We start from the raw sequence: 27,915 nt of genomic DNA on the forward strand, positions 1-27,915 counted from the left end.
GCCTCGGTCTAAAACTCTGCGAGGTGGATACCAGCATTTTCACTGCTTTGCTTAAGGTGAGGAAGCTTCGGCTTAAGTGAGTTTTGTCATTTATTTAAGGTCACTTAACTAGCTAGTGAGACTAGGACAGCAGGACTCAGACCTGAGACTGCAAACATCCAGAGTCGCTTTGTCACCTCAGACTCCTCCGTGCCCTTTGCCTGGTCATGAAGACTGTCCCTAAACCGTTCCATAGAACTGTCCTCTCCTTTCCGTTTCACTCAGTTCAGCCTCTCATGACCTCTCCCTTCTCCTAGGTGGTCTTTCCGCTCTTTACCAACAGATTCATCTTCTTAAGGAGTCACTTCTCATACCCGATGAGCCAAATGAAAAGCCTTCAGGGACGACCCAAGACCTGAGTATGGCTTTCTTGCCCAGACATTCAGGTTACTATCCATGGATCCTTCCAGTCTTAGTTCTAACCACTTATCTTCATGAACACCGTGTTTTATCCAGTCTAGACTTCTTCCTGTACTCTGAACTCCTCTGTCTGTTGAAATTCCACTTAGCAACTTCATAGTCTAGGTATGTGCTACTTCCTTCATTCAGCCTTCCCTGATTCCTTTAAGCCAATAAAGATATTCTGGACTTTTCTTATGAAAACATATTCTAGCCTGTACTGTGGTCACTTGTGTACTTATCATCTCTACAGGATCCCAGTTCCTCTAGAGTTAAACTGTGTGTTACTATTATCTTTGCTGTTAGTAGTTAGGTAACAGTGCAACCAGTGCCTGTGATCTTGCTTAAAAAGTTAAAATGTGTTCAATTTTATTGTTAGGTGCTGTCAGGATATGTGGTCCATGTACTCAAGATGTTTTCAGTCTAGTAAGGAAAACAAAACTATTATTCACAAAGTACCTAGAGAACAATCAGGAGCCCGACTCTGAGAGTTGAAAGCAGAGAGAGAACAGAAGGGAAGGAATGGATGAAGGATTTAGAGAAAAGGCAAAACCAGAGTTTAATGCTGAAAAGTGAAGAAAGTTGCTTTAAGTGGAAGGGGATGTTCTGAGTAGGGAAAAGCATGAGTGAAGGCTCCACGGTGGGTGTGGGCACGGCAGGTCTGGGAAGAAGGATGTCACTTTAAGAAGACCTTATTGGGAAGGCAAAATGCTAGGAAAGTTCAGGGTGTCTCAAAGTAAAACAATTCCCTCAAATTTACAGTGTCATTTCTTTTTTTAAAAAAAAAAGTTTTATTTTTAAAACTGAGATAAAATTGACAACATGGTGTAAGTTTAAGGTAAGCAACATGTTGACCTGATACATTTGTATTTTACAATACGATTACCTCCGTGGCGTTAGCTAAAGCATCCATCAAAGCTTCCTGTCAGAAGGCTTTCTGTGATGACCAGCATTCCGAGTTAGTCGCCGTTACTGGGTTTTTACTGTATATTCTTATGCTGCTCTATCATGGCTAGAATTCATCATTGACAGTCTGAATTACAGTACATGGCAATCTGCTGTTTAACTGCTTCCTTTTTTGCTTTTTAACTATCATGTTTTAAGGTTCTGATTCCTAACACAGCCTAGAACAGATGGTAAGAAATTATCTCATAGATGAGACTTTAGGACTCTAAAAAAATAAAGCCGTTTTTGTAATGGACTTTGCATGTACTAAGGAATTTTCTTCATTCTGATTTACTCATGCAAAATTGCAATATGACTGCCCCTGCTGTTGTGCCGAGAGGGGACATGTTCGCAAATGTGTAATGAAAATACGCAGCTCATTTACTGACTGCACTTAAGACCTAATCCAGAAACAAAACTGGCCTACGGAGATAGACAAATATTGGTCGTGATGACTTATTACACAGACATATTCCCACTAAGGCACTCCAGAAAAAAAATGAAAATTGACTAATTCATTTTGAAAAGTTACCTTAAAAGCCAGAACAAGCAGAAGGAAAGGAATTTTAAAAGTATACATTTTTTTTTTTTAAGCACAGGCTCTTGTGGGGGAAAAATAAGACATCAGTACATTTTAAAACTATAAAGCATTGACTGTTTTCCCATTTGCTAAATTCTTTTTGATATGAATGACACATCATTTTTTTCCCCCTTAAGACTATAGCATTGCTAATTTTCTCCACATGTGTACAATTTGTCTTTGACCTTTAACAAATGTCCTCCGGGCAGTTCACTTAGCATCCAGGAACAACGCCTCAGCATCATTTCATATGCACACAAAGGGCTGAAAGCCCCGTGAAAATAAATGACCCATGGTACAAGCTACATTAACCAGCAGAATAATAAAGACATTTCAGCCCTGTAAATTTTAGTGCCATCCATTCAAAACCGCACTGGGTCACTTTAGCACTAAATTCATAGGAACAAAATAGTAAATACACATGTTTTATTTGTTAAGCTGTCAGCTATATATTTTGTGTAAAAAGTTTGTTAGCCAAGGAAAACCTACTTACAAGCACATCAGGCAGAGTGTATATTTAAAAGCAGTGTCTCTTTGCAATACGTGATTTTAAGTGTTACAGATACATTTACTATTAAACATCATGTATATTTAATGCGACCGTGTCTACTGCAGTGCCCTAAAAGGCTTTGTTCACTTTATAGTTTCCATTACTGGAGAGCCAACATCCAGTTCTCCCACAATTTTGTAAAATGCAGCCAACCCACAAGAGCTTCTAGTTTTCGCTATAGCAGCCCCGTGGGACTACAATAATTGTTATGAAATCATTAATTCTACCTCAGCAGTTTCAACTGTCAGGTACATGTAACAATAATTGCAGTTAATGAATGCTGCTCAATTTATTAAGTACGAAATGAAACTCAGCATTCTTTTACATGCAGTACTGAGACACATTCACGTTTCTCATTGGTGTGTACCAGGTTGAATATGCTTCTGCCCTTTATTGGTCAGAGTAGATAGTCATGTTTGTTTGTTTGTTTGTTTAACTTCTCTTCATTAAAGAAAACAATACAGGAAATTTTAACTCTCTCTATAAAGAGCAATTAAAATAATTAGTACCAAAAGTAATATTAAATAAGAATCCATGTCTGTGAAAAACAATCCAGCAGAACCAAGACTTCGTTCTTCCTTTGGATAAACAAGAGCTTTTCTTGTGCCTCTCTTCCCCCCCCCAGTTCTTCAAAGAGTATGAAAAAGTCCAAAAATTCCAGTTGTTTGAAATATGAGTGTTGTTTCGTTCTCAAACTTTTGGGCAGTAAAGCTTTCGTGTACATAGATACGGCCTATTTCTTGACTTAAAAAAGTAAGCACTAGATTTCTAACTTTCAGTCACTCGAAGTAAACTGCATAGACGCTTGCAAGAGCGGAGAGAGAAGAATTTCTGAAAACGTAAGACGAAAAGGTATCACTTTTAGGATCCCAGAGGCATCTACTTCCAATAAGAATGCTCTGACTCTTCAGTTGTCCAATGTGAACAACCACAATTAGCTTGTACCGTGGGATCATCAGGTCCTTGACCTGGGTTTTAATAACCTAGAAATGAAAAGAACAACAACAACAGAAAGATCCTCACTTAGCCACACTGAAACTTAGGGGTCTTTATCTTTGTTATAAATATGGTGGATTTAAGAAAATCACATGATGCGTTGTAGATATTTTCAGTAACTGTTGTAGAAACTTAACTATGTTTTCCTTTAAGCCCTGTTCTCCTGAGATAGAACATTTGGAGACAAAATTATAGCACCAGCAGTAAATCTACATTTTCTAAGACACATGGAAAAACTGTAATCCAGAGAACAGGATTTAAAGGATTTATTACGTTCTTTGAAAATCTGTGTTAAGATGGCTTCCCTTCAAAGAACGTTGGCGTGAGAGTTAGACCACCTTGTTTATGCCTAATTAAGGGAGCACACGTCTGGAGTCTCCTGTAATACGACTAACCATGAATGTTTATAAAGAGTTTGTTATAAGGAGTAAAGAAAACCTAATGGAGTGCCAGCACTTTAGTTGATAAAAATAGAAATGTATTTAAAGACCGCAATATCTGTATTTGATGGCACTCAAGGAAACTAACTTGAACAAGAGAAAATGATCATTAAAATATATCTTTGGCAATACATTTTTAAATAAATGGGGGCAGTTGTAAACATTTTTTAAACAAAATACATGCAAAATGATACACGTAATGGTTGTTCTAGGCAAAGGCTTTTTACACACACACACACACACACACACACACACACACACGGAATATGACCTAATAAATATTTCCATAAAATAGAAATAAGCATTTTTACTGCTACTACAAATTAATTGCCTTCATCAAAATGTAGGGGGGTTGTCCTTTCAGCAATATTCTAGTTAACACTTTGTAAATCACATATATACCTCAGAAATCGTTTTGGCCATCTGTCTACAGAGCTCTGGTTCATACTGTTCTTCTTGTAGATAGTTAGTTAACACATCTTTCAGGATCTGATTGACAATGACCACAGGAAAATGTTTGGTAGGACCTGAAAATACAGATGAAATTTCTAAGTAATTTCAAATGCTATCCACCCGCCCATAGTCTAATCAAAAGAGTACTGAATCATGGAGAGACATTTCATCTTCTGGGCGGCCTCTATTTAAGGAGAAAATGGCCCTAATTAGGTTTCCAGACAGGTTCTCTGGCAGAGGACCAGAAGACAACACACTCGTCCATTTACTAGGCTACCTAAAGAGTGCATTCAATACCATTGAGGTTTGATACTGAAAGTATCCTCCTTTCCAGTTCCCACCATTAATGACTTACTTTAAAGTCTCAACATCTTTCTAACTAACCTCCAGCTCTTTTATCTGCAGCTTTTTATTTCCAACCTCTGGATACCACACTACGCCTGGATGGGTGGCTCTAAAACCCAGATCTGGCTGTGATATTTCCCTTAGCAAAGTCTAAGGCCCAGCACGTCCAGCCCCTCACCCCCCACCTCAGCTCTCTATGTGGGTGCTGCTCCAGCCCACGGACCTCGTCTGCCTTGTAAGGGATGCTTGTGGACATTTGTTTTGCTCCTGCTTTGAAGTGGAACCGCCTTCCCTATCTTGTTCATCAGAGAAATGTCCACTCACGGTTCAAGGCCAGCTCAAATGTCTGCTTCTCCAGGCAGTCTTCCTCCTCTCCTCAGGTAAAAAATCATCCTTTCTTTTCAGTACTCACAATACTCTGGGTCTCCACGGCTCCGAATCCCCCTGACAACAGCTAAAGCATTTCTGCCTTTCTCCCCAGTGAAATGGTAAGCTCGGTCAGATTTTATCCTCCTCAGAGTCGAATACAATGCTAAACGCAGAGGAAATATTTAATGTGTGGTTTCTGAATTTAAATAGCAGTAATCATTTTATAGGTAATAATCATAGTACAGATAAAAACTGCTTTTATTGAGCATTTTCTACATGTCATACACTGTGATAAGTATTTAGTACCTTACATAATCTTCCAATAAATCACTGGGGTGAGTTTTACTGTTACCTCCACTTCACACATGGGAAAGCGGAGGTTTGAATACATTCAGTAACTTGCTCAGAATCACAGGGTGGCAGAGCTGGGAGGTACTTCTTGTTTTATCTGACTCGAGAGCTTATGTTCTTGACCACATTTAGTCCATGTTCAGAGCAGAGGCTTCGGGTGGGTCTTCTTTATCCTGCATCCCAGGCATCTTCCCTGTCCCTCCTGGGAGTATTAACCTCAACTGTCTGTCATTGAACGGCGAGGGCATGTGCCTGGAGCCTGGCGTACAGGCTCCATCATTCTTTGCTGAATTGATGTGGATAAGGGAACGAGATCAAGAATTATATTCAATTCTATTTCACTAGTCATCAGTATCATTTAAGTGTTTATTTTTAATGACTGTACCAGGGTCTAAAGACATGTATGGCATGTGAAAAGTACGACAATTCCTGGAGCATTTAATAGACTCCTTTGGACGTTCTGAGCAGGATGCAGGACCAAAGGATAGTGCAGTATCCCCTGGCTAGTGAAATTGAGGGTGTTACCCCATCCCACCCCAGGCTTGAGGGCTCTGACAAGGGGACCCTTACTAGCTCCCGGAGAGGCACTCGGAGAGGGCTCCCTTGAGGGCAGCTATGCCCTTCCATCGGTGGAGGCAAACAGCATGAGGTGAACCCAGAGTCAGGGTGTGGGGGGAGATAGACACCCCAGCTCACACTCCTCCCCCACTCTGACTTCCCACTGAAGTTTTCCATCGGCCAGACTCAACTGGAAGGCTGCAGCCTGTGCCTGTAGTTGAGTTAGGTCAGCCTCCTGGGGCTCCATACACAGTATTTGCATTTTGATGATTATATAGGAATTGTTCAATTAAATCATCCTGGGGAATGAGTCTGGATAGGTAAAAGGGACAGACACCTGACGCAGTGAGTATGATGATTAACCACAATATTTAGTTAGCAGGAATCTATGTTAGAGGACAGACAAGCTGTTATAACACTGTAGGCTGGTAGGTTTATAACTCCAGGTTGCTCCTGACTGCTCCCGTCTCATGGGGTAGAGATAGGGCACCAGCCCGCGTGGGCAAGTTCCTAGGTACCTACAAGCCCCTGGGTCATCCTCCAGTGGATCTTGTACATTTCCATGTGCACTCTCGAGTGAAATGAGGTTAAATTTGAGGGTGGTTTCCCCTCTAGTCAAGAAATTTAAAGATGATACTACTGGCTTGGACTAAATTAAATAGATTATGTATGTTCTAATTATACTTTCTGTTGTTCACTCCCTCCTACCAGGCATGCATATTGCATGTACCTTGACCTACATCACTCTCATGGAACTTAATTTGGCCGCTTATTATAGTAACTTGTATGCATCGTTCCCTTCAGCAAGTAGTAAATTCCCTCAATGCACACATTTGTCTGTCTAGGACCCGTCCCTGTCATCTGGGGACAGCCTCTCACCTCCTAGGAAGATGAGCGTTTTCCAACTCTAACCAGATGGTTCTTTAGGATCTCCCATCACCTCCTTGAGCCCAAGTCCAGGTTATGGTAGATGGGCCCAGGAGTGGCACTTGCCCCAAGCCAGGCCAATTAGAATCCTTTCTCAGAATTTTGATTTTAAACTGAAACTAGGGGAAAAAATAAATCAGCTTCTTTCTGGTGATAAAAGTTATGACATGTGATCCTGAGGACCTGCGGAAGGCCACGACTGTCACCAAGGAGAGGAAGGCAGACCACAGTGAGAGAAGGAGGCCCACACCCAGTTTAGTGCTGAAAAGACTGGTTACACCTGAGTCCCTGTTTCCAGCAGTGCCTATTGTCCAGCTGTACCTATGTCCTTTCTGCACTTGGCTTTGTGTTTTTTTAAAACAAATCTCATTAACTAAATCCTATTTTGAAGATATTTTGAAATGTCATCATGGACTTTTTTTTCTCACTTGTTTGTGATCTTCCCCATGCACCCAGAACCATCCCTTGCCTTGCTCAGTCTGGGATGCTGAGATGCAAAGTCAGAGAAAGAGTGAATGTTCGCTTTTCGACTTTCCAAATGAGCTCCCCAGTCTACTTTCAGAGTCAACTAATGGGAATGGCAAAACTTTTTTCTTTTCTTTCTTTCTTTCTTTCTTTCTTTCTTTCTTTCTTTTTCTTCTTTCTTTCTTTCTTTCTTTCTTTCTTTTTGAGTGGATTTTTTTTAAGAGGGAAAATATTTTTAGAAATCAAAAAGCAAAGATCTGAAGAAAGGTTGGGATGAAAAAAGAAAGGAAAGGAAAAGAAAAGAAAGGAAAAGAAAGAAAAAGAAGAAAGAGTTGTCACAAAAATAGATTTAAGGTAGAGCAGCTAAAAATTTAGTTATTTAATATGTCTGTGTGTCAGCTTCCCCAAATTGGGGTAATAATAAGAATTATCACATATTGTTTTTTATTAGGATTAAACGAGGTAAAATATTTAAAACCTTTAGAATAGTGCTGCCATGCACGGACACCCCCCCCATTAGGTATTTATTATTATGAGTGTTGTTGTTATGATTGCTACCCATTTTGAGGGAGGAGAAAGGGATTGTTTTTGCTGAGAAGGCAGCAAAATCGGGCAAGGGTGTAAGTAGAGAGGCAGTGAGACCTCCACTGTCAGGAAGGACCCTAGGGGGGTCAGTGAAGTCAGAGTGGAGAGCCTGACAGTTTCTGTTCGTGAGAGCATCTGATGACAGGGCCTATCATGCCATGGAAGCTGAGCTCAAACGATGTCTCTCTCTCCATCTTCACGCTCTCCTTTTTGTTATGTTGTCTACATTCTCAGGCAGTTTGTCTCTTTGTGGCAACAAAAGTAGCCACCACTATAGGTCTTGTCTGACCTCCTGCTTACAGGCAGTGTTTTTAAAGAATCGGATACTTCTTTAACCATTGCTCCGGAAAAACTCCTGTGGAGAACTCATTCTGTAATTAATAGGAAATTATATTGGATGTCAGAGAAGGCCTGTCGTCTTAGTGATTTAAGGTGAAGTCCTAGAGTCAGTCACTTTGAGAAACAATAACATAATGAATGAAGAAGTAATTTACATGCATTCCTTCATTTAATTCTCACAACATCCTATGATGTGTGGACTATTATCCCTTTTTTACAGATAAACTGAGAGTCAAGGATGCTGATACCTTGCTCAACCATTATTGATTTAGGAATCGGCAAGACTAGTATTCAAATTCAGACGTATTGAGTACTACATCTTGTATGTTTTTCGATGCTCATGTTTTAGTAATTAATTAATGAGAAAATGTAAATGGTGTTTTATTACAATGAGTATACTTTGATTTTTCCATTCCCTTTTTTCTTTCATTAATTATACTTATGTTTTACCTCATTCTGGCTGTAATTACTCAGATAAAGGGAGGACAAACATACTAAACATTTAAAATGTGGTTAGGTAATGAAAATATTATTGGATAGAATGTGAAAAATTAAACACAATAATGCTGATGATTGACAGGTCCCCTCCCCCCAACATAAACACACTCTTTTGGGAAGTATTGCGTTGTGTAGATATGAGAGAAAATCTTTACCAAAGGTCCACAGAGTACCTTTCAGATGCAAAATAAACTCAGAAACAAGTAGAAGTGGAAATATATTTTTGTTTGAGTATTAACAAGATGGCTAGTTGAATGCTTAAGAAATGGATTGTTAAGCACAAAAGACTTAAATCATAAAGGAATAATTCACATGACTTTTGTAAGAAAATATGGGAAATACTTTATACTAAGCTATTTCTAACATTACTTTTCTAACTTGGTTCAACACTCAGTACTTCTAAAATTGATCAGATCATTTAGTTTTTTATTTAAGGAAATAAATTATGAAAATATATCCTTATGAAGAAGAAACACAGGACTTCACAGTTCAACTCCTTTATCTTGTCAAAATCTGATTCAGACCCTTTCAGCATACAGAGTCCAATGTCATAGACATCAAATGGTTAAGATCTTTCAGTTATAAGTGGAGGAAAACCTGACCCAAACCTAGCTTGCCTAATGAAAAGTCTAAGAGCAGATAGCTGAATTTAGGATTTGAATAATCAATTTGGTTCTCTCTCTGTCTCAGGCTTCGTATGTTGGGGCGAGATGGCAAAACCTCACGCAGCCTTACTTCTTTCAGGTTTCAGAGCCTAATGGGCTTCTCCAACAGACCAAACAACATTGTCTAAGTTGAATCTCAACACAAAGGGTCATATGCTATCCCAGAATTAGTCACTGTTCTATCTCTGGAGCTAATGTCAGCTTCAGCAGAATGTTACGGACCAAAAGTGATAATGTTGGCAGTGGTGGGCTTCCCCAAAGGAAATTGGGTAAGATTACCAGAAGGAATAGAAAATTATACTGGCTGGCAGCAATATTAGTTGTCTACCCCAGGCACTGTGAAAATACCAGTAGACTGGCTAATTATGGAATGTTGTAATTCATGTAGTCTTGGGGATTATTGTAGAAAACTGGCTACAAGGCCTAATGGGATGCTCTGATGGTCTGTAATTTTCTTGAAGTTAACTGGCTACAGATGGAACCACTCTGGCCCATAGAGCCCTCCCTTTGGTCATTGGTAAGTCTCTTTGGAATTTCTATGTAGCAGTAATTATATACCGTGGGCAGATAATAGTGGGCAGGTACACACTTAGAGAAAACAGGTTGGTCTATGAGAAAACATGAATGGGAAAAAGTATTCACAGTGGACTCCATCTGGGAGTATTGAGGCAGGTGCAAAGATCTTTGTTTTCAAAGACCCAAAGCCTCAGTGGAAAGGGAATAAACACCTCTGTCAACAAGGGACTAGAAATCATTTGCTTTTGCTTTGAAGGCTTTTTTTTCTCCACCTATCAACAACATTGGTTGGCTTTGCTGGATAAAACTTCAATGCATATCTCTTTCCTTTAATTTGAGCATATACAAAATAATTATACAGGATAACCCAGAAATACCCAGAAATGAACTTCTTAGTCCCATAATACACAAGACACATCAGTGCTTCCCAGTGAATTGCGTGGTATTTAGAAAACATTGATAAAGAAAACTAAGCAATGGGTATTGGTCCCATCTTGCAGAGGAAGAAATTAAAACAGCATCAAATCACTTAATTAAGACCCCTTATAATGTGCTAGTATTGAAGATAATGCCATGTTATCAGATATTATTTTAAGTAAATAATGAGATTAGAAGTTTAAAATAAGGGGGTGCCTGGGTGACTCAGCCGGTTGAGTGGCCACCTGTGGATTTTGTTCAGGTCATGATCTTGGGGTCATGGGACTGAGCCCCGCGATGAGCTCCGTGTGCTCAGGGCAGTCTGCTTGAGATTCTCTCTCCCTTTTCTTCTGCCCTTCCCCCACACCTGCTCTCAATAAATAAATAAATAAAATCTTTTTTAAAAAAGAAGTTTAAAATAGGAATGAGTGATGAAATAACAGACCCAGCTGATAGGTGTTTTCCATCTGAACTGTAAGGCGAGAGGCATCGTCACGCTGGCTAGGTTCATCCATATAAGACACGGTACTCCTGGAGCTAAAAGCAAGAGAGAAAACAAATTTCAATAGTTACAACAGCAATAATAACAACAAGATACTTTGTTGGTTTTAGCAAAAATGTTACAAAGGTAAAGTTTCTCTAAGAATATTTCAAACAGATCTCCATATCAAATTTGCAGATGTCTAAAGTCTACAACATTTTAGAGAGGGAACCATGAAGACCTAGAGAAGTTACTTGGAGCGGGTCTCCGTACAGTGGTGGAAGCCCCGTGCAGCCCAGTAAAGCCCAAGGCATCTGACTATTCAGCAAGTGTTCATGGGTCGGTCTGTCTGTCCGTGTGGTACGTTTCAAAGCCATTGCCAATGGCATCTCTACCACGGTGCAGTCTCTCCCCTCAAAGTGGACAAAACGAACAAAAGGACTGGGGAATATAGGAGGAAGCTTAAAATGTTGGGAAACAACTCTATGTATGTACATGGGATATTGTACTTTATAAAAGTTCACTCTCATACATACCACACAAAATTGCTTTAGCAGAAAAAAGAAAAGCAAGAAACTCACCTACATGGTGAGAGAAACCACAATTCATCCAAACTATTGTAAATCTTAAGCATTTTCAACATTTCAACATAAAGAAAGGGTTTTGTCTTGTTTAGCAAGGCAATTTAAGCTTATCCAGGTGCCGAACAGGAGACCCAAGCAAAGAGGAGCCCCTAATGTCCCTCCAGCACCACTCAATTCTGCTTAGTTCAGAGGAAATTCAACTGTCACTAATGGCAGTCTCAGCTCTACCCTCAATTCTCCCCACCTGTGAAAACGGAAGTTAAGACAGATGTCATTTCAAAGGAGACACTACAATAGTGTGTGTGCATGTGTGTGTGTGTGGTTACGTGTGTGTGTTCAGAGTGACCACTTTTCTAAGCAGGCTGTATTTTTGCCTTAATTAAATGACAGATATTTGTTCTTAATCTTTTGGGATTTTTTTTTTTCTCTGCAAGGAGATTAAAATACTTAGTTTTCAGCTGTTTGGAATGAGTAAACTTTTTGCAAATGAAATTTTAAGAAAATCACAGATAATCTGTTTTAAAAGTCCTTAATACAATTTGTGTAATAAATTAAGGTTTACCCACCCATTCCAAGAAATTGATGCAAGTAATTATGGGTGCATTTTCACGATAGACTTCTGGATTAGTGATTTAGTCCTCATTCTTGTAACACCTGCTTTCCCCAGTTTTCCGCTGCCCTTTGAAGGAGCAACCAACCTGTCTGGCCACATTGGCTGCAGGTGTTGTGGGCAGTACCCACAGAAGAGGATCGCTTCTGCTCAGAAAACCCCAGGTGCAAAAGCTCCTTGATTCGAAGATAAACCAGCCTGCCCTGATATTATATGTGCTACTTTTCACCTTGCAAAACATTTTCCATCAAATATCTCATTTTACCTTCGCAAGACTCTCTTAAGTTAGTAAACGAGTTATTATTCTACCCATTTCAGAGATAAAAGAAATGAAGCAAAGGGCTTAATGCCATACATGTAGGAAAGGCAGACCTGGATTTCAAACATCCTATTTACATCCCAGTAACAAGGTCTCACACGTGATCATTTTCTGACAGAATGAAAATAGGGACGACGACCACCTGAAATCATTAATGACTGCATTTGAAACTTGCTTGCACAAATATACAGGTATTAATAAAAACCCAATTTCTTTTCTACTGAGCACCACCTTAAAAACTCATAGAAAGAGAAGTAGTGTTGGTACCAAACTCTAAGTAGCATAAGTTGGAAGTCTCAGGCAAAAAAGCAAATAAGGATTTTTACAAACAGTCCTCACTATTGCTTTGTTCTATGTTACTGAAAAGTTAATAGTCAGTGCAGTAATGTGTATCAGTATGAAACTGGAAAGTGTCATAAGGGCAGTTTGAAAAACCCACCGGTTGAAGATAGGTGTGGAAACGGAAGGTGTTGCACACTGACTTTTTAAAACTTAACCAAAGGTGATTTCATTCAGAGCCTTTTTGTTTCCACAGTAATCGTGTAAATGGTGCGTGCTCATTGTAAAAAGTTCAAAACATAGAAAAGTATAAAGATTAAAGTAAAATTACACAAAAAATTACTAACCCCAGTGGTTACCTAGACACTGTTAACATTACAGAAATCTTTTTAGACATGACTTTGCATATGGGAACATACGATAGATGCTTGGCTTTTTTTTTTTTCCTTCACTGGAAAATGTATCATGGATAACTTTCTATGTTGATAGATAGTGATCTTCATCAATATTTTAAATATCAAGACAGTATTAACATACGAACATACCATGCTTGATTTACTCATTTGTTCTGGCCATCTAGGCTGTTTCCAAAACACCATTCTTGTGAAGAAAGCTGTGATAAACATCATGGCGGGGACTGCCTGCCCTTTGCTCTCCAGTGTTCCTTCCTTCTTCCTTGGTAACAGAACTCTAAATCTGTGGGGGCGTTTCTCTCTACACTAAAGACAAATTTTTGGATTTCTTTGGTGCTATTGTAGCCATGTGGCTTGTAAGCTGATGAGACATTAGTGGAAATTTTGGTTGAAATCCTGAGAGAGTTTCCTCAAACGAATGAATTCAATCAAGAGGAGTCTGTTTATATCCTTGATGACTGGACTATGGATATGATGGCAAGAAGTCAGCAGCTATCTTGGGTTTTTGAGATGACCTTATACATTACACATCAGAAAGAGAGAAGAAGGCTAGGTCCCTGAATTGCTTCCCTCCAGATTTTTTACGTAAGAGAAAAATACATTTCTATTTTGTTTAAGTCACTAATTAAAAAAAATAATTAGTATAAGAAACGTTGTGTAATATTGATACAAATTCTAACTGATACAGAATTTGCTACTTGGAAATGCGATGTTGCAAGTACTCTAGGACAAAACCTGGAGTTAGTTTTGGGGAGGAGACAGGGCTTCGGGGAGTGAAGTTTCAGATAGTTTGCTGTAACCTGGCATCCTTTCTCAGGCAGAAAGAAAATATTTGGTTCGTCTATTTCTTTCTGTACCATGTATCCACTAAAATGATAACTTCATGGAAAACTACAGAAAATTTTTACTTGTTACCTTAAAAAGACTAGAGATCTGCTTAAAATGAGATGGGTTGGAAAAAGGAAGAGAGAAAACAATGAGCTGAACAGAAAAAATAAAATATTTATTCCTTGAAAAAGAGACAGAAGGAAGAGATAAAGTATTAAAAGTGCTTGCAATCTGGGTAGCTAACATTAGACCAGAATATGGTTTTGGTAAATTTTTAGAAATAAAAGAGATTCCGTATTTGAAAATGGGGAATGACCAACAGCAGTTTAGAACACTGATTTGGAAAATAAGCAGCACGTATTTTCTCTTTGACAAACAGCTTTACTCAAGCCCTTTGAAATTTTAACAGATAAAAATGTGAGATGCTCAAAAAGGAATTTTATAATTTTAATTACCAGTGCTGTACACACAGCAGAAAACATTTATCGGGTATATGTCACAACATTACAAGTGGCTAAGTTTCAGTTGTCTATGACCAGACTTTCCATAGTTTATGATAATAATCCTTCTAGATAGATACATGATCTCATCACAAAAGGAATGTTGATCTTATTTTTTAAATGTGAAAAATGCTCTTGCTGTCTATGTGTTTCATCAGCTTATTGGCATTTAGGGAGCAACAAGATTCAATTGGCAAAACGTGTCCTAGAGAGTTGTCAAGTTTTAGGAAGGAAGGTAGATGAAAAGTAAACACAGGGAAACTGAAAGTCTGGCAGAAACTACTGGTGAAAATAAGGAACAAATCAACCAATGTTATTCTAGGGAGAAGAGTAACAATTTGTAACCCAATGCAAGTTTCAGTAACACTTGGAATCGTATGCACTGCTGTTGACGACAGATGTGGCTTGAACCTGGATGCAGAATTAGCTGCATGAAATTGGTCCACAATAACAAAAGGAACCCTTCTGTATCGTACCTGATACACACTGGAAACATCCACGCCAACCCAACAGCCCATGTTCTGATTATGCGGGAAAGAGGCAAAAAGAAAATTAGCCAAGGAGTTGGAATACGTTTACTCTTTCATGAAATTCAGTTCTGAAAACATCTTACAAAAGTACTTGCTGATCATTCCTTGAATCACACTGAATAAATACCAGGCTTGTCTTATTGTTATGACTGTTAGAGACAGAAATAGTTTCAATTAAATCTCACCAGCCTCAATACTATCTAGTCATTATTGAGAATTCATGTCCATTTTCACTGCCGTTATTACTGAGATGTTTTGAAGCTGCAGTAAGAAATAATATTTGAATGCATAACTGGCCTTGGAACCATTAATTTAGTAGATTAAGAAAGTCAGAATGTCATCTCTTTCTTCCATTTGTAACCACAAAACGCCTGGAACGACCATATTTTGAATGGTATCACTTAAGCAGTTCCCCCCTAAATCTGTTACTAAAGTTACGTGCTGCCTCCCAGTGGAGATATTTTAGAGCACGCAAAGTAAAAAGAAGGCTTCAAGATGTACAGATTTGGGCTTTTGTTCTTTTTCCCCTCATCCTTTCAACAAATATTTATTGCTCACAATGGGCAGGCTGGTAATACAAAGAAAAATTAGATTCCCCATGCTCAAGAAACAAGATATTGAAAATAACATGAAATATGCATAAAGGCTCACTTAGTTGAACTTTCTGCCTCAAAAAGACCAAAGGATGTTTTTATGAATGTTGTGTTTAAGAGCAAAAACATACCAACTCTTCCCCAGTCACTAGAAGGTGGAAGCTGTCGAATAAGGTGATTTAGTTTTGTGGCCATTTAGTTTATAGCAAGTTTGCTGGGTTTTTATGTAGCTTTGAGATATTTAATTCACATTATTGGCCCAGTCATGCCAGTAAGAGAAAAGTTATAGTAGAAAGAAAGGTCAAGATACATTTTCCTAAATAAGAGAGAGAACAGAAAATGATATAGCATGTGTTCTTGTAGGATACATTTCTCCAGAGTAGGAATGCTTCTGAAGGACTAAAGAATAAGCCACACAACCTGTAAAAAATCTAGTTCTGATGTGACTGAGGATAATCCAGGACAGGTGACTGATAAAATAGAATAATTTAGAGTGTGTGGATAGAAAATCAGAGCATCTGAAGCCCACTGAACTAATATTCACTCATGACAAGGTGAGGTTAAAGCCAAAGGCAGCTAATGAAAATTCTGTTGCAGGTCCTGGATGAATGGATAGATTCAAAGTTGCATTACCCTTGGCAATCATCACTCAGGTGAGGCTGAGTACGGGTGCCACGGTTACAGCCACAACACTATGGAGATCATGAAGGAATAAATGGTGCTGGGAAAATTGGACAGCTATATGCAAAAGAATGAAACCTGACCACTCTCTCACACCATACACAAAGATAAACTCCAAATGGATGAAAGACCTCGATGTGAAACAGGAATCCATCAAAATCCTAGAGGAGAACATAGGCAGCAACCTCTACGACATCGGCCACAGCAACCTTTTTCATGACACATCTCCAAAGGCAAGAGAAACAAAAGATAAAATGAACTTGTGGGACTTCATCAAGATAAAAAGCTTCTGCACAGCCAAGGAAACAGTCAAAAAAACTAAGAGGCAGCCCACGGAATGGGAGAAGATATTTGCAAATGACACTGCAGATGAAAGACTGGTATCCAATATCTACAAAGAACTTCTCAAACTCAATACATGAGAAACAAATAATCAAATCAAAAAATGGGCAGAAGATATAAGCAGACACTTTTCCAATGAAGACATACAAATGGCTAACAGACACATGAAAAAATGTTCAAAATCATTAGCCATCAGGGAAATTCAAATCAAAACCACATTGAGATACCACCTTACGCCAGTCAGAATGGCAAAAATTGACAAGGCAAGAAACAACAATTGCTGGAGAGGATGTGGAGAAAGGGGATCCCTCTTACACTGTTGGTGGAAATGCAAGTTGGTACAGCCACTTTGGAAAACAGTGTGGAGGTCCCTCAAAAAGTTAAAAATAGAGCTATCCTATGACCCAGCAATTGCACTACTGGGTATTTACCCCAAAGATGTAGACGTAGTGAAGAGAATGGCCATATGCACCCCAATGTTCATAGCAGCATTGTCCACAATAGCTAAACTGTGGAAGGAGCAGAGATGCCCTTCAACAGACAAATGGATAAAGAAGATGTGGTCCATATATACAATGGAATATTACTCAGCCATCAGAAAGAACGATTACCCAACATTTGCAGCAATATGGACGGGACTGGAGGAGATTATGCTAAGTGAAATAAGTCAAGCAGAGAAAGACAATAATCATATGGTTTCACTCATTTATGGAACATAAGAAATAGGAAGATCGGTAGAAGGAAGGGAAGAATGAAGGGGGGGGTAAACAGAAGGGGGAATGAACCATGAAAGACTGTGGACTCTGGGAAACAAACTGAGGGCTTCAGAGGGGAGGGGGGTGGGGGATTGGGATAGGCTGGTGATGGGTAGTAAGGAGGGCATGTATTGCATGGAGCACTGGGTGTTATATGCAAGTAATGAAACATGGAACATTGCATCAAAAACTGGGGATGTACTGTATGGTGACTAACATAATATAATAAAAAATTATTATAAAAAAAATGAAGGAGGAGCGTGGTCTCAACAGATTTTCAACACAAATGAAACTTGCTCTCTTTTCTTTCTTTCTTTCTTTTTTCTTTCTTTCTTTCTTTCTTTCTTTCTTTCTTTCTTTCTTTCTTTCTTTCTTTCTAGATTTTATTTATTTGACAGAAAGAGAGAGAGAGAACAAGCAGGGGGAGCAGCAGGCAGAGGGAGAGGTAGAAGCAGGCCCCCTATGTGGGACTCGGTTCCAAGATCCTGAGATCATGACCCGGGCCGAAGGCAGACACTCAACTGACTGAGGCACCCCGGCGCCCCTCTTTTTTTAAGTAGATGCACAATGGAATGCTTCAGCAAGGAGGTGAAAGTATACCTTGTTTCAAAAATTCGAAAGTTTAACAATTTCTATTGCTGTAAATGCATCTTATGTTTTCAAGATGAAAGTCCTTAGTCACCTGGACTTAACACCTACATGGACCTGCAAACCTAACCTGTTTGTGAGCAACAGAACTTGTTTGTTCAGGAATTAATATACTGCAATAATTAGTCATTCAAAAAATATTTACTGAGTTGCTGTTATGTTCCAGGCTCTTCTAGGTTCTTAGGATACAAAAAGGAAACAAACAAACAAAGACCTTTGCCCTCATGGAACTTAGTGAGAAGGGACAGATCATAGACAATAAAATACTAAAGTAGTAAATTATACATTATGTTAGAAAGTGATAAATGCTGCAGGGGAAAGAACTGCTTCGTTAAGGGGCCTTGAAAGTAGATGGAGGAGAGGGTTCTCTTTGCAGTTTGAAATAGACTGGTCAAGATAGGCTTCCATGAACAAAGATTTGAAGGAGGTAAGGAAAGGAGCCAAGTGGATAGCTGAGGGACGAGGGTGTCAGGGAGAGAGAAAGCATATGCACAGGGTTTGAGCCAGGAGGCCGCCTGGTATTTCTGAGGAAGTGCATGAAGGCCAGACACACTAGCTGGAGTGGAGGGAGCCAGCAGGAGGCTGAAAGAAGGCGAGGTTACAAAGGTGTGAGCAGCTGGATCGCTGGGGCTTTGGGCAGCACTGTAAAACCGTGGCTTTGGCTCTGATCAAGAGGGAGCTATAGAGAGTTTTGAGCAGAGGAACAGCAAGATCCACTGCATCATTGACAAGGATCACTCTAGCTGCTATTTCGAGAATAGACTCTAGGCTGGCAGGTGTAAAAACAGGGAGAGCAGTCAGGAAGTTTTTATAGTAATCCAGGTGAGAGAGGACACTAACTGCTATGGGCTAAATTTTGTCTCCCCCAAATTTATACATGGAAGACTTACTGCCCTACCACGTGACTATATTGGAGCTACTGCCTTTAAGGAGGTAATTAAGGCTAAGTTAGGTCATAAGGGTGAAGCCCTGAACCAAAACTACTGGAGTCCTTCTATAAGAGGAAGAGACACCAGAATTATCTTTCCACCATGTAAAGACGCAGTGAGGAGGTTCCCCTCTACGAGCCGGGAAGAGGGCGGTCCCAAGAACCTGACCATGCTGCCATCCTGATTCCAGACTTCCGGGCTCCAGGACTGTGAGAAAAATGGATTCCTATTATTAAGCTGCCCGATCTACGGAATTTTGTTATGGCAGCTTGAGCCGGCTAACACAGCGACTGAGACTGAGATGGGAGCGGCGGGGGTAGCGGTCAGGAGTTGGGTTCTGGATATATTTTCAAAGTTGATTCAACAGAATTTCCTGAGGCATGGGAAGGGGGGCAGTTAGATAGAGTTAAGTTGTGAGCATGCTGAGTTTGAGATGGTTACTAGATACTGAAGTGAAAGGTCAATAGGCAGTTAGATCCATGAGCCTGGGTTTTGGGAGAGATGTGGAGGCCGGAGATATAAATTTGGGGGCATAATACCATGTCTCAGTTACTAGACTGGAGGAGATTCCCGAGGGGATAAGTGCAGGACAAGAGGCGAATAGGACAAAGGACTGCTCTCTGAGGTACTCTAATATTAAGAAATTGGGGAGAAGAGAAGGGAGCAGGAAGAAGACGGATAAGGGGGAACCCATCAGGCAGAAGGAAAACAGGAGAGCATGTGTCCTGAAGTCTGGTGAAGAAATTGTTTCCAGGGAAAGGAGTGGTCAGTGGACAGTGCCAAATGTTGAGAGGCCAAATACGATGAGGACTGACCATTGGATCAGGAACGTGAGAGTCACAGTCTTGATGAGAGCAGTACCACAAGTTCAGGGACAGTCCACTTTGTTCACCATGGTATCTCTAGCACTTAGCACAACGCTGTGACCCAGGCAACAAGAAAGTGTTTAATGAATAAAAGGAATGTTATGATTCTCATTTTATAGATGACGTATTAAGACTCAAAGAATATTTAATAGTAGCTGGTTAAGCAGATCTGGGATTCGAACACAGGTCTAATTTGGCTCCAAAGTTCTATGTGATAATAATACTGAATACTTGCTCTGCTTTTAGATGTGCCAAGAACCCTTCTAGGTGTTTCCATATATTCTTTTAATAAATTCTCACCACACCCCGGAGCAACAATGACCATTTTTAGCCCATTTTTTAGAAGCAGCAGCTGGGGAAAAGAGGGCTCAATAACTTAGGCAATTTCAACAGCTTAAGTGCTCAAGCTGGAACTTGACTCCAGCCAGTGTATGCAGAACAGATCTCCGAGCCACTCCATTCGGCTCCATGGCTATGCTGCTGCTATTCCATTTCCTCCTTTAGAAATACTGCACTAGTTAGTCAGGGTTGCCATGACAGAGTACCATAGATTAGGTGGCTTGAACCCCAGAAATGTATTATCTCAGGCCTGGAGGCTGGATGTTTGAGAACAAGGCGTTGGCTCACTTGGTTCCTTCTGAAGGCCGTGGAAGAAAGTGTCTGCTCCAGGCTTGTAGGTGGCGGTCTCCCCTCTGTGTCTTCACATCCTTTCCCTCTCTGTGTATCTGTGTCCAAATTTCCTTTTCTTAGAATAATACCAGTCATGTTGGATGAGAACCTACCCTAATGAGGTCATTTAAACTTGAGTAGCTCTTTAAAGACCCTGTTACCAGGTACGGTCACGTTCTGAAGTATGAGGACTTCAACATATGAATTTGGCAAAGCATGGCGCAGTTTGGCATTGGGGTGTGGGGTGCGCACCATTCAGCCCAAATGACAAATACAAACACCTTCACGATGTCTCTAAACTCTAGGGTCAGAGAGCTACAGATTATTCGCTCTGTCACCTGGGAATCGTGACCATCTTGGAAGTCACTCCTCCACACCAAGTGTCAGCTTCCTCAGCGTACGGGGAGAATAGGGCATGCGCATACTTATTTTTCTAAATACTGTTGGATTTATTTGCTGAATGGATATTTGTTCTTATTCTCACTTGTCTAGCAAATACCAACATTTGGTACTATTCTCCCTTCTTATATTTTACCATTCAGTGGATGTTTTAATTTGCATTTTTCTCCTTTTCCAAGTGAGTTCGAGGATCCCTCTATATTCCTCTTTTTGAGCGTCTCTTCATATTCTGCTTAGCCATTGGGCTTTGCCTCTGCAAACTGCTATTTATCTCCTTTGACTATTTTTCAAATGGTCAATGTGCATGATTTTAAAAAATATGTATCTTCTGCTGGCCTATTAACTGTGTCTGTTGTATTTTTTATTGAACAGAAATACTAACTTTTATTGTAGTTATATTTATCACGTTTTTTTATGGTTTTGTTTTTTCATTTTGGGATCTTATTTAAGAAATCTTTCCCTAGCCATAGAACACAAAGATATTCTGCTATACTTTCTTCTATTAGCTTTATAGCTTTCCACATTTCAGTCTTCCATGTGGAATCTACTATGAAAATGATATAAGGTAAAAATCGTGCTTCATTTTCCTTCGCCTAGTGAGCCATTTTTCTCCCAACACAATCTACCAAAAAATCCATACTTTTCCCAATGCTCACACATGATGTTTCCATAAAATCGTGGGTCTATTTCTGAGGTTTCTATGCATTCCAATGGTCTGTTTCTCTATTCATGCTCTTGTCTATTCCTAAATTTATCATTTTTACTTACTACAATTTTGTGGTATATCTTAATACTTGATCGCATTCCCAGGGCAGTTTTTACAAAGATGCCAATGAGGTATTATGTACGAAGATGTTCCACATGGCATGTGAAAGCCAGTCTGGATGTTCATCCCTAGGGGAATGGATACAAACATACGTGATGGGTGGATATTAAGAACCACTACGCCGCAGTAAGAAGCAAAGAGCCAGGATCCATAGTTACATGAGTAAATAAAAAAACATTAAGATGTTGGGGCACCTGGGTGGCACAGCGGTTAAGCGTCTGCCTTCGGCTCAGGGCGTGATCCCGGCGTTCTGGGATCAAGCCCCACATCAGGCTCCTCTGCTATGAGCCTGCTTCTTTCTCTCCCACTCCCCTGCTGTGTTCCCTCTCTCGCTGGCTGTCTCTATCTCTGTCGAATAAATAAATAAAAAATCTTTAAAAAAAAAATTAAGATGTTGAATGAGATATATGAAAGTGAGAAAACAAACTGAGATTTATAGCACAACACCACTTACGTAAGTGAAAATCTCTGGTAAGTACTTGCTCTGTATTCTTTTGTAAGATGGTCAGTCAGGTGTGGCACAGAAGGAGAGGGCGGAGGAGCTCAGGAGAACACAGCGCACTATACTCACAGGTCCCAGAGATAAGAGGCATGCCACGCCATGCAGGGTTACATGGAAAAGCACCAGAGTGTCAAGATGCAGAGGACAGGAGCAAGGGAGAGTCAGGGCCAGAGCCTTTATTGGGGGTATCTGAGGGAAAAGCAAAACTGGGTGCAGGAAACGGTTCAAGACTGGCTAGTCTGAATAACTTCGGTGGGCTCTAAGCTAGAGGAGGGTCCTTAGTTGCCTGGTGCTTGACTCTGGGCAATTAAGGCAGAGGATTATTGCATGCTGGGTGTTGGGGGGCATGTAGAGGGGGGCTGGCTCTGGGTTGGATAGTTTGCATATTGATGGTATAGTCCCTGCTGAGACCTTGGCTAGCTTCAGGAATTGGCTAGACCTGGGAGGGGCAGCCGCTCCCCAGCCAGTAAGGTTTTTTTAATATAATATATATTATATAATTTAATATAATATATATTATATAATTTAATATAATACACAGAAAATTAAAAATATATATTATAAGTATATATATATTATATACACACTATACTATACTATACAATACATACACACACACACACACACACACTTAAATATGTGTGTTCCTGTAGCATGTAGAGTGCTGTGTGTATTACAGTGGGTGCCTTTTGAGAGTGAAGAGTGAAGTGTGAAAGGGGAAGAAGAAGGACAATCAGAAAGACACTAGGGGTCTTGCCCATATTGATAATGGCAACGTGCTATGAAATGAAGAATATTTTCGACTCTGCTCCTGAGAGAAATAAGATAATAAATGAGATAACTGGAGATCATAAAAGTATCTTCTCTACTTACCCACAGGATTTTTACGAGAATCATATGGGTATTGTACGTGAAACAGTTTCATAATCTATCACAACTACAACATAATATTAGTATTTACTGGGCTTTAATTTGGGATCATGGCCATTTCCGTTTTCTCAAGCTTCTCTCTCTTTGAAGGGGGAAAGCTGTAGCTCATCCAGGTCTTTCGGGGGCTTTACTTTTATTTAGACGGCAAGAGAACTTACCAAATCCAGGAAAGAGGTCGGACAGCATCATTTTTTAACTGCCCGTGAGCAGCTCAGTAGTCTAGGTTGAAATCATAGGATAAATTCATCAGGTTTAAAATTACTTGCTCACCATCTATCCCATCAGATTACAAACTCCCCAGGAGCAGGGATTATTTCTTTGTGGTTCCCCACCCAGCACAATGGAATGTACTCATTGGTTAATAAATAATTATCTCAAATGAAGTAATGAACGCAGTATTTTCCATTTTTGCAGAAAAAAAATACCAGGCGGCTTTCAGTTTACTTGAAAAATGACCTTCTCCACAGTAGAACTTTATAATTAGTTACTTTAACCCCAACGTGTGGCACAATAATTGGCACAGAGGGGCAGCTCAGGAAACCCTGAATAAATAAATAAGTGAAAGAACATTGTGTGGCCTAACTAGGGTGTTAGATGCCCCCCATGGGCTTCAATAGAGAGCGGTGGGATCCATACTCAAAGTTCTTGTAACATGACATCACTGTAATTTTGGTTTGAGACAAAAGAGAGACTTTTTAGTCCCCAACCTTGGGCCTGACCTACTGGTTGAACTACCGGCCTCAGAGAAAATAAACCTGGCTATCACGTCACATTATCCTGGGAGAGTCACTTAACCTCAGGCTTCTGTTTGCATTTTAAGAACATGTGAGCAGCACATCTGTTCAAATACTGTTTGAAGGCTGCCAAAGGCTGGGCTTCCAACAAGAAAGATGTATTGTCAATACCTGCTCTTACTCATGGGTGGGAAACAGAAGGTTCAGGTGAATGAATAAAAGAGTTTCATTAATGTAAGTTACACATCAATAGCCAATTTTCAGAGAATGAGAATACTTGCCCATACACAGAAGCCCACTTTGCCACTTGCTAGTTCTATAGCCTTGGAACCTCAACCTTTCTAGGCTTCTGCTTATTCCTTTGTAAAATGAGGATGATAATAGCATCTATCTTAGAGAGCAGGGTCAACAAGCATTTCTGTAAAATGCCATCTAGCCAATATTTTGGCTTTGTGGGTCCTACAGTTTTTACTGCAACCACTCTACTCTATAGTGTGAAAGCAGCCAGAGATGATACATACATGAATAGGCATGCCTACATTCCAATAAAGGTTTATTGATGGATACTGAAATTTGCATTTTTATTAATACTCATAGGACAAAAATATTATTAAATTTTTTTTCAACCACATAAAAACCATACTTAGCTAGGGGACCATACAAAAACAGGAAGTGGGTTGGACCTGGCCCTTGGGCCATAATTTGTTACCCGCTGCCACAAAGCTTCTGTGAGACTTAAATAAGGTCATAGTGAGGGCTCAATAAATGTTAGCTATTTTTAGCCTTATTACTATCTATTATTTAACTGAAAAAGCAAACAAAATTCAAAATTACAGATGCAGTATGATGACAACTAGAAAGGTGTAGAAAGAAATATGCCAAATGCTCACAGTTATGATTCTGGGAGATAAGATCCAGCTTTAGATGTTTTAGGAGTAAAACATAAAAATTACATTAAAATGAAAACATATTTTAAATTAAAAAAATCCAGCCCTAAAAACAGTTAACAGTAATTACACTGAATATAAATTCAATCTTCCTTTCATAATTCGGAAGGCACTTGGGATATCCATTATGCCCAGGGATCAATGTTGAGAGCTAGTTACTATTGTAAAACAATGTGGACATAGAAACCAAGACTAGAGGACTGAATCTATGCCAATCTTACACCCAAGAAGTGGCTTTCCAAGTAGGTTTACCTCCTACACTTCTTTGCCTTCCTTATCAGTGTGTTTACTGCTATAGAGGAAAATAAGTCCACAATCTAACAAGAGAGACAGACAAGAAAACAGCCAAATACAGTAGCATGTAGAAGAGAAAAGCAGCAGGAGCAGGAAGGAAGAACATCCAACCCAGCCCAGCAGTGGAAATTGTTGTAGTCGAGTAGTTTAGAGAATGCCTCTCGAAAGGTGAAGCTGGAGCCAAATCCAGGAGGAGGAGGAGAAGGAAGCCAGAGTGTAAGAATATTCCAGACAAGGGTACCCCATGGGAAAGCTACGTGGGGCAGTGGCTGGAGGCAAGACAGAGCATGGAAGGATTATAAATGTGGAAGTTGAGTATGGCCAGAGAATAGAATGCAAGTAGGATAGCGGAGAACACAGCACTAGAGATGTAGGCTAAGATCTCTGACCCTATAGGACTTACTAATAATTTAGGACCCTATTGTTGTCACTAAATCGTCCCTTGACCTGTACACCTGTTATTTCATGGTAAAATGGTGAGAATGAAGTCTACCTAGTAGGATTAATGCTGGGGCTATTAAATAAGATGATGTATTTGGTCTTCTGTATATTTCAGGATAGGTTTTATACTATTGAAATTGATCTGGTCAAAAAATTGTTTTAAATAACTTTAAAAGAAAGGTACATGTTTTTCCATAAAACTCTGCAATTTCAACACTATGCCTCCGTTTGATAGCCACTGAACTTTCAGAATTTTTCTGCTAGTCAAAGACTCATTTCGTGAAGGAGTGTCACTTGAAAAGTCTGGTCCCCGACAGTGCTGAAGACCTTGAAAGTCAGTCGGAGTTAGAGGTGAGGAGGCGGCCTCCCGAATGGCCTCTGTACTGCCAGGGTACTTGGAAGCTGGTCATTTGCTTTCTAAGTAAAAAAATATTCAAGTAGAGGATCCATTCTGAATGTTCTGAGAGTCTGAATTTCTAACTCTGAAATACATCAGTGAAATGGTCACTTAAATGTATTTGTTAGTAAAAAATCTATCTCATGTGCTGGTAACACGATTTCTGTATCTTTGTAACTTTTAATTTGTATTTATATTTCATCAATTAAAAAAGAGCGCTCTCTAATTATTCACATTTGGCCATGTTCTGATTCTATGCGACTTTCTAATTTGCTTTGAAAGGGAAGATGTAAATGAAAATGATGCAAATAGGAATGACCGTTTAGTCTTCAGATGAGAGCCGTTTTTTTTTTTAAATCACAGAAACATGATTTATGTCAGACTATTATTATGAATATTTTCCTGGAAAAAGTTGAATTTAAGCTAACAATTATTTTAAAATAATTGATAAAAGAACCTTTACCCTTAAATATTGGGAAATTGAGGCCAAAATGGCTTAGGATCAGAAGCAAAAGTTGCAGAGGTTAATTTTTCTCCTAGCTTTCATTCTGACATTGGCTGGGATTGCAACTCCTTTACATTTTCTATCTGTAAAAGAGAGAGCTTGTATTTGTAATCCACAAACATCAGGTTTGGAAAGTCAAATTTTAAGTAAGCACATTAATACGCTCTGAGAGTAGAAAGTAGAAAGATTTGGTTTCAAGATTATAATATAAATCTATTCCAGTTTTTCTGGTCTCTGCTCCGTAGGACTCACCAGCTCCTGCTGCCCATCCTTCCACACCCTTCAATGCTGTGGAAACTACTAGAAGGAAAGCCTATAATATAAGTTTATTAACCTCTGCATCGGATAATTTGTTTTGTTTTCTTCCCAATGGCAGTCAAAAAGAAATGCCATGCAAGTATTAAAAATTAATTAATCTTTTTAAGAGAGCAAATGCAGTATGTAGCAAAAGCCAAAAAATGTACTTACTACCTTTTGACCCACTAATTGTATTTCTGGGAAGAAAACAAGCAGAAACTTATTATATAGTGAAAAAGAAAAAAAACTGGGGCGTGATTAACTAACCCAGAATTATAAACTGATAAAATATTATGCAGCCATTTAAAAGGATATGGGGAAAACTATTGAAAATACATTACAAAATTTGTATAAAACAATGCTAAATGCAATATATATATATATATATATATATTCTCAATATAGAGAGAGATAATAAAATGCAGAATCTATGCATTTATGTGACACTGAGTAGAAGACTTCAGGAGACATGTAAGAAGTTAACTGGTCTATACTGCATATGGCATTTCTTTTGGGGAGATGATTTTGGGGGGGTGCTCTTTGAAATAGTACAAAATGCTGCTGGATTCAACATACCACTTAGATTTCGTCACTCTCTTTTTCTTTCTTTTTAAAAATATAGCCCCAAAAGATAACTCAAAATGTTTTACTTGCCCATTTTCTCCCTTGCATGTCCCAAGAACTATTTTTTTTTCTTTTGATAAGCACTACGCACTGGTTTATTCAATAACTGAATTTAGGTTATTAGACATTCAGTCACTCACTTTTTGGTGTACCCGTGAAGTTCCTTCTGCCGGAACTCATGACCACTTAGAGAAGACACACTACTCCTTTCCTTTACTGAAGGAGCCGTTCTGTCTTTAGCAATGCCTGCCATCATCATAACCTATGGAAAACAACTTCTGTAAAATAGCAGACGAAAGATCCGAAAGCATTTTAGTTAATATAACACAGAGACTCATTCCAGATTAAAAAACACAGATAATTCTACCATTTTTTTTTGAAAGGGGAAGTGCGGTTTCCTTAACAGTGATTTTTAGTAGATGTTGCTATTCTGGTCAGTGTAACTGGAAACATGGTAACTCTGCTGACTTTTATCTATGCAATAGTCAAATCCACAGAAGCAGATATTAAGCTGCAGCAAAATGCTTAATAGCACAGGAGGTCACATCACTGAGA

The 27,915-nt window shown here is 39.4% G+C and overlaps 1 protein-coding gene across 1 annotated transcript; it reads right to left on the bottom strand.

The window, feature by feature from the left end:
• Nucleotides 1-1,314: 1,314 nt before the first annotated feature.
• DYNLT5 (dynein light chain Tctex-type family member 5) lies at nucleotides 1,315-27,619 on the bottom strand. The gene is made up of 4 exons (XM_026497461.3): nucleotides 27,501-27,619; nucleotides 10,883-10,974; nucleotides 4,352-4,476; nucleotides 1,315-3,496 (listed from the first exon to the last, which is right to left on the bottom strand). Exons 1-4 carry the CDS (start codon nucleotides 27,617-27,619, stop codon nucleotides 3,293-3,295), a joined length of 540 nt encoding a protein of 179 aa, XP_026353246.1. The 3' UTR covers nucleotides 1,315-3,292.
• Between the last annotated feature and the right edge of the window lie 296 nt (nucleotides 27,620-27,915).

This window comes from Ursus arctos, unplaced genomic scaffold (genome assembly GCF_023065955.2).
Source record: "Ursus arctos isolate Adak ecotype North America unplaced genomic scaffold, UrsArc2.0 scaffold_12, whole genome shotgun sequence".
NCBI classification, from domain to species: Eukaryota; Metazoa; Chordata; class Mammalia; order Carnivora; family Ursidae; genus Ursus; species Ursus arctos.

Excerpts from the sequence above, each read along its gene's own strand:
- DYNLT5 (XM_026497461.3), bottom strand. The coding sequence starts at position 27,619 with ATGATGATGGCAGGCATTGCTAAAGACAGAACGGCTCCTTCAGTAAAG. Across the intron at positions 10,975-27,500 it reads CTTCACGGGTACACCAAAAA|CTCCAGGAGTACCGTGTCTT; the intron begins GTGAGTGACTGA and ends TCTTGCTTTTAG. Across the intron at positions 3,497-4,351 it reads TGGCCAAAACGATTTCTGAG|GTTATTAAAACCCAGGTCAA; the intron begins GTATATATGTGA and ends TTTCATTTCTAG.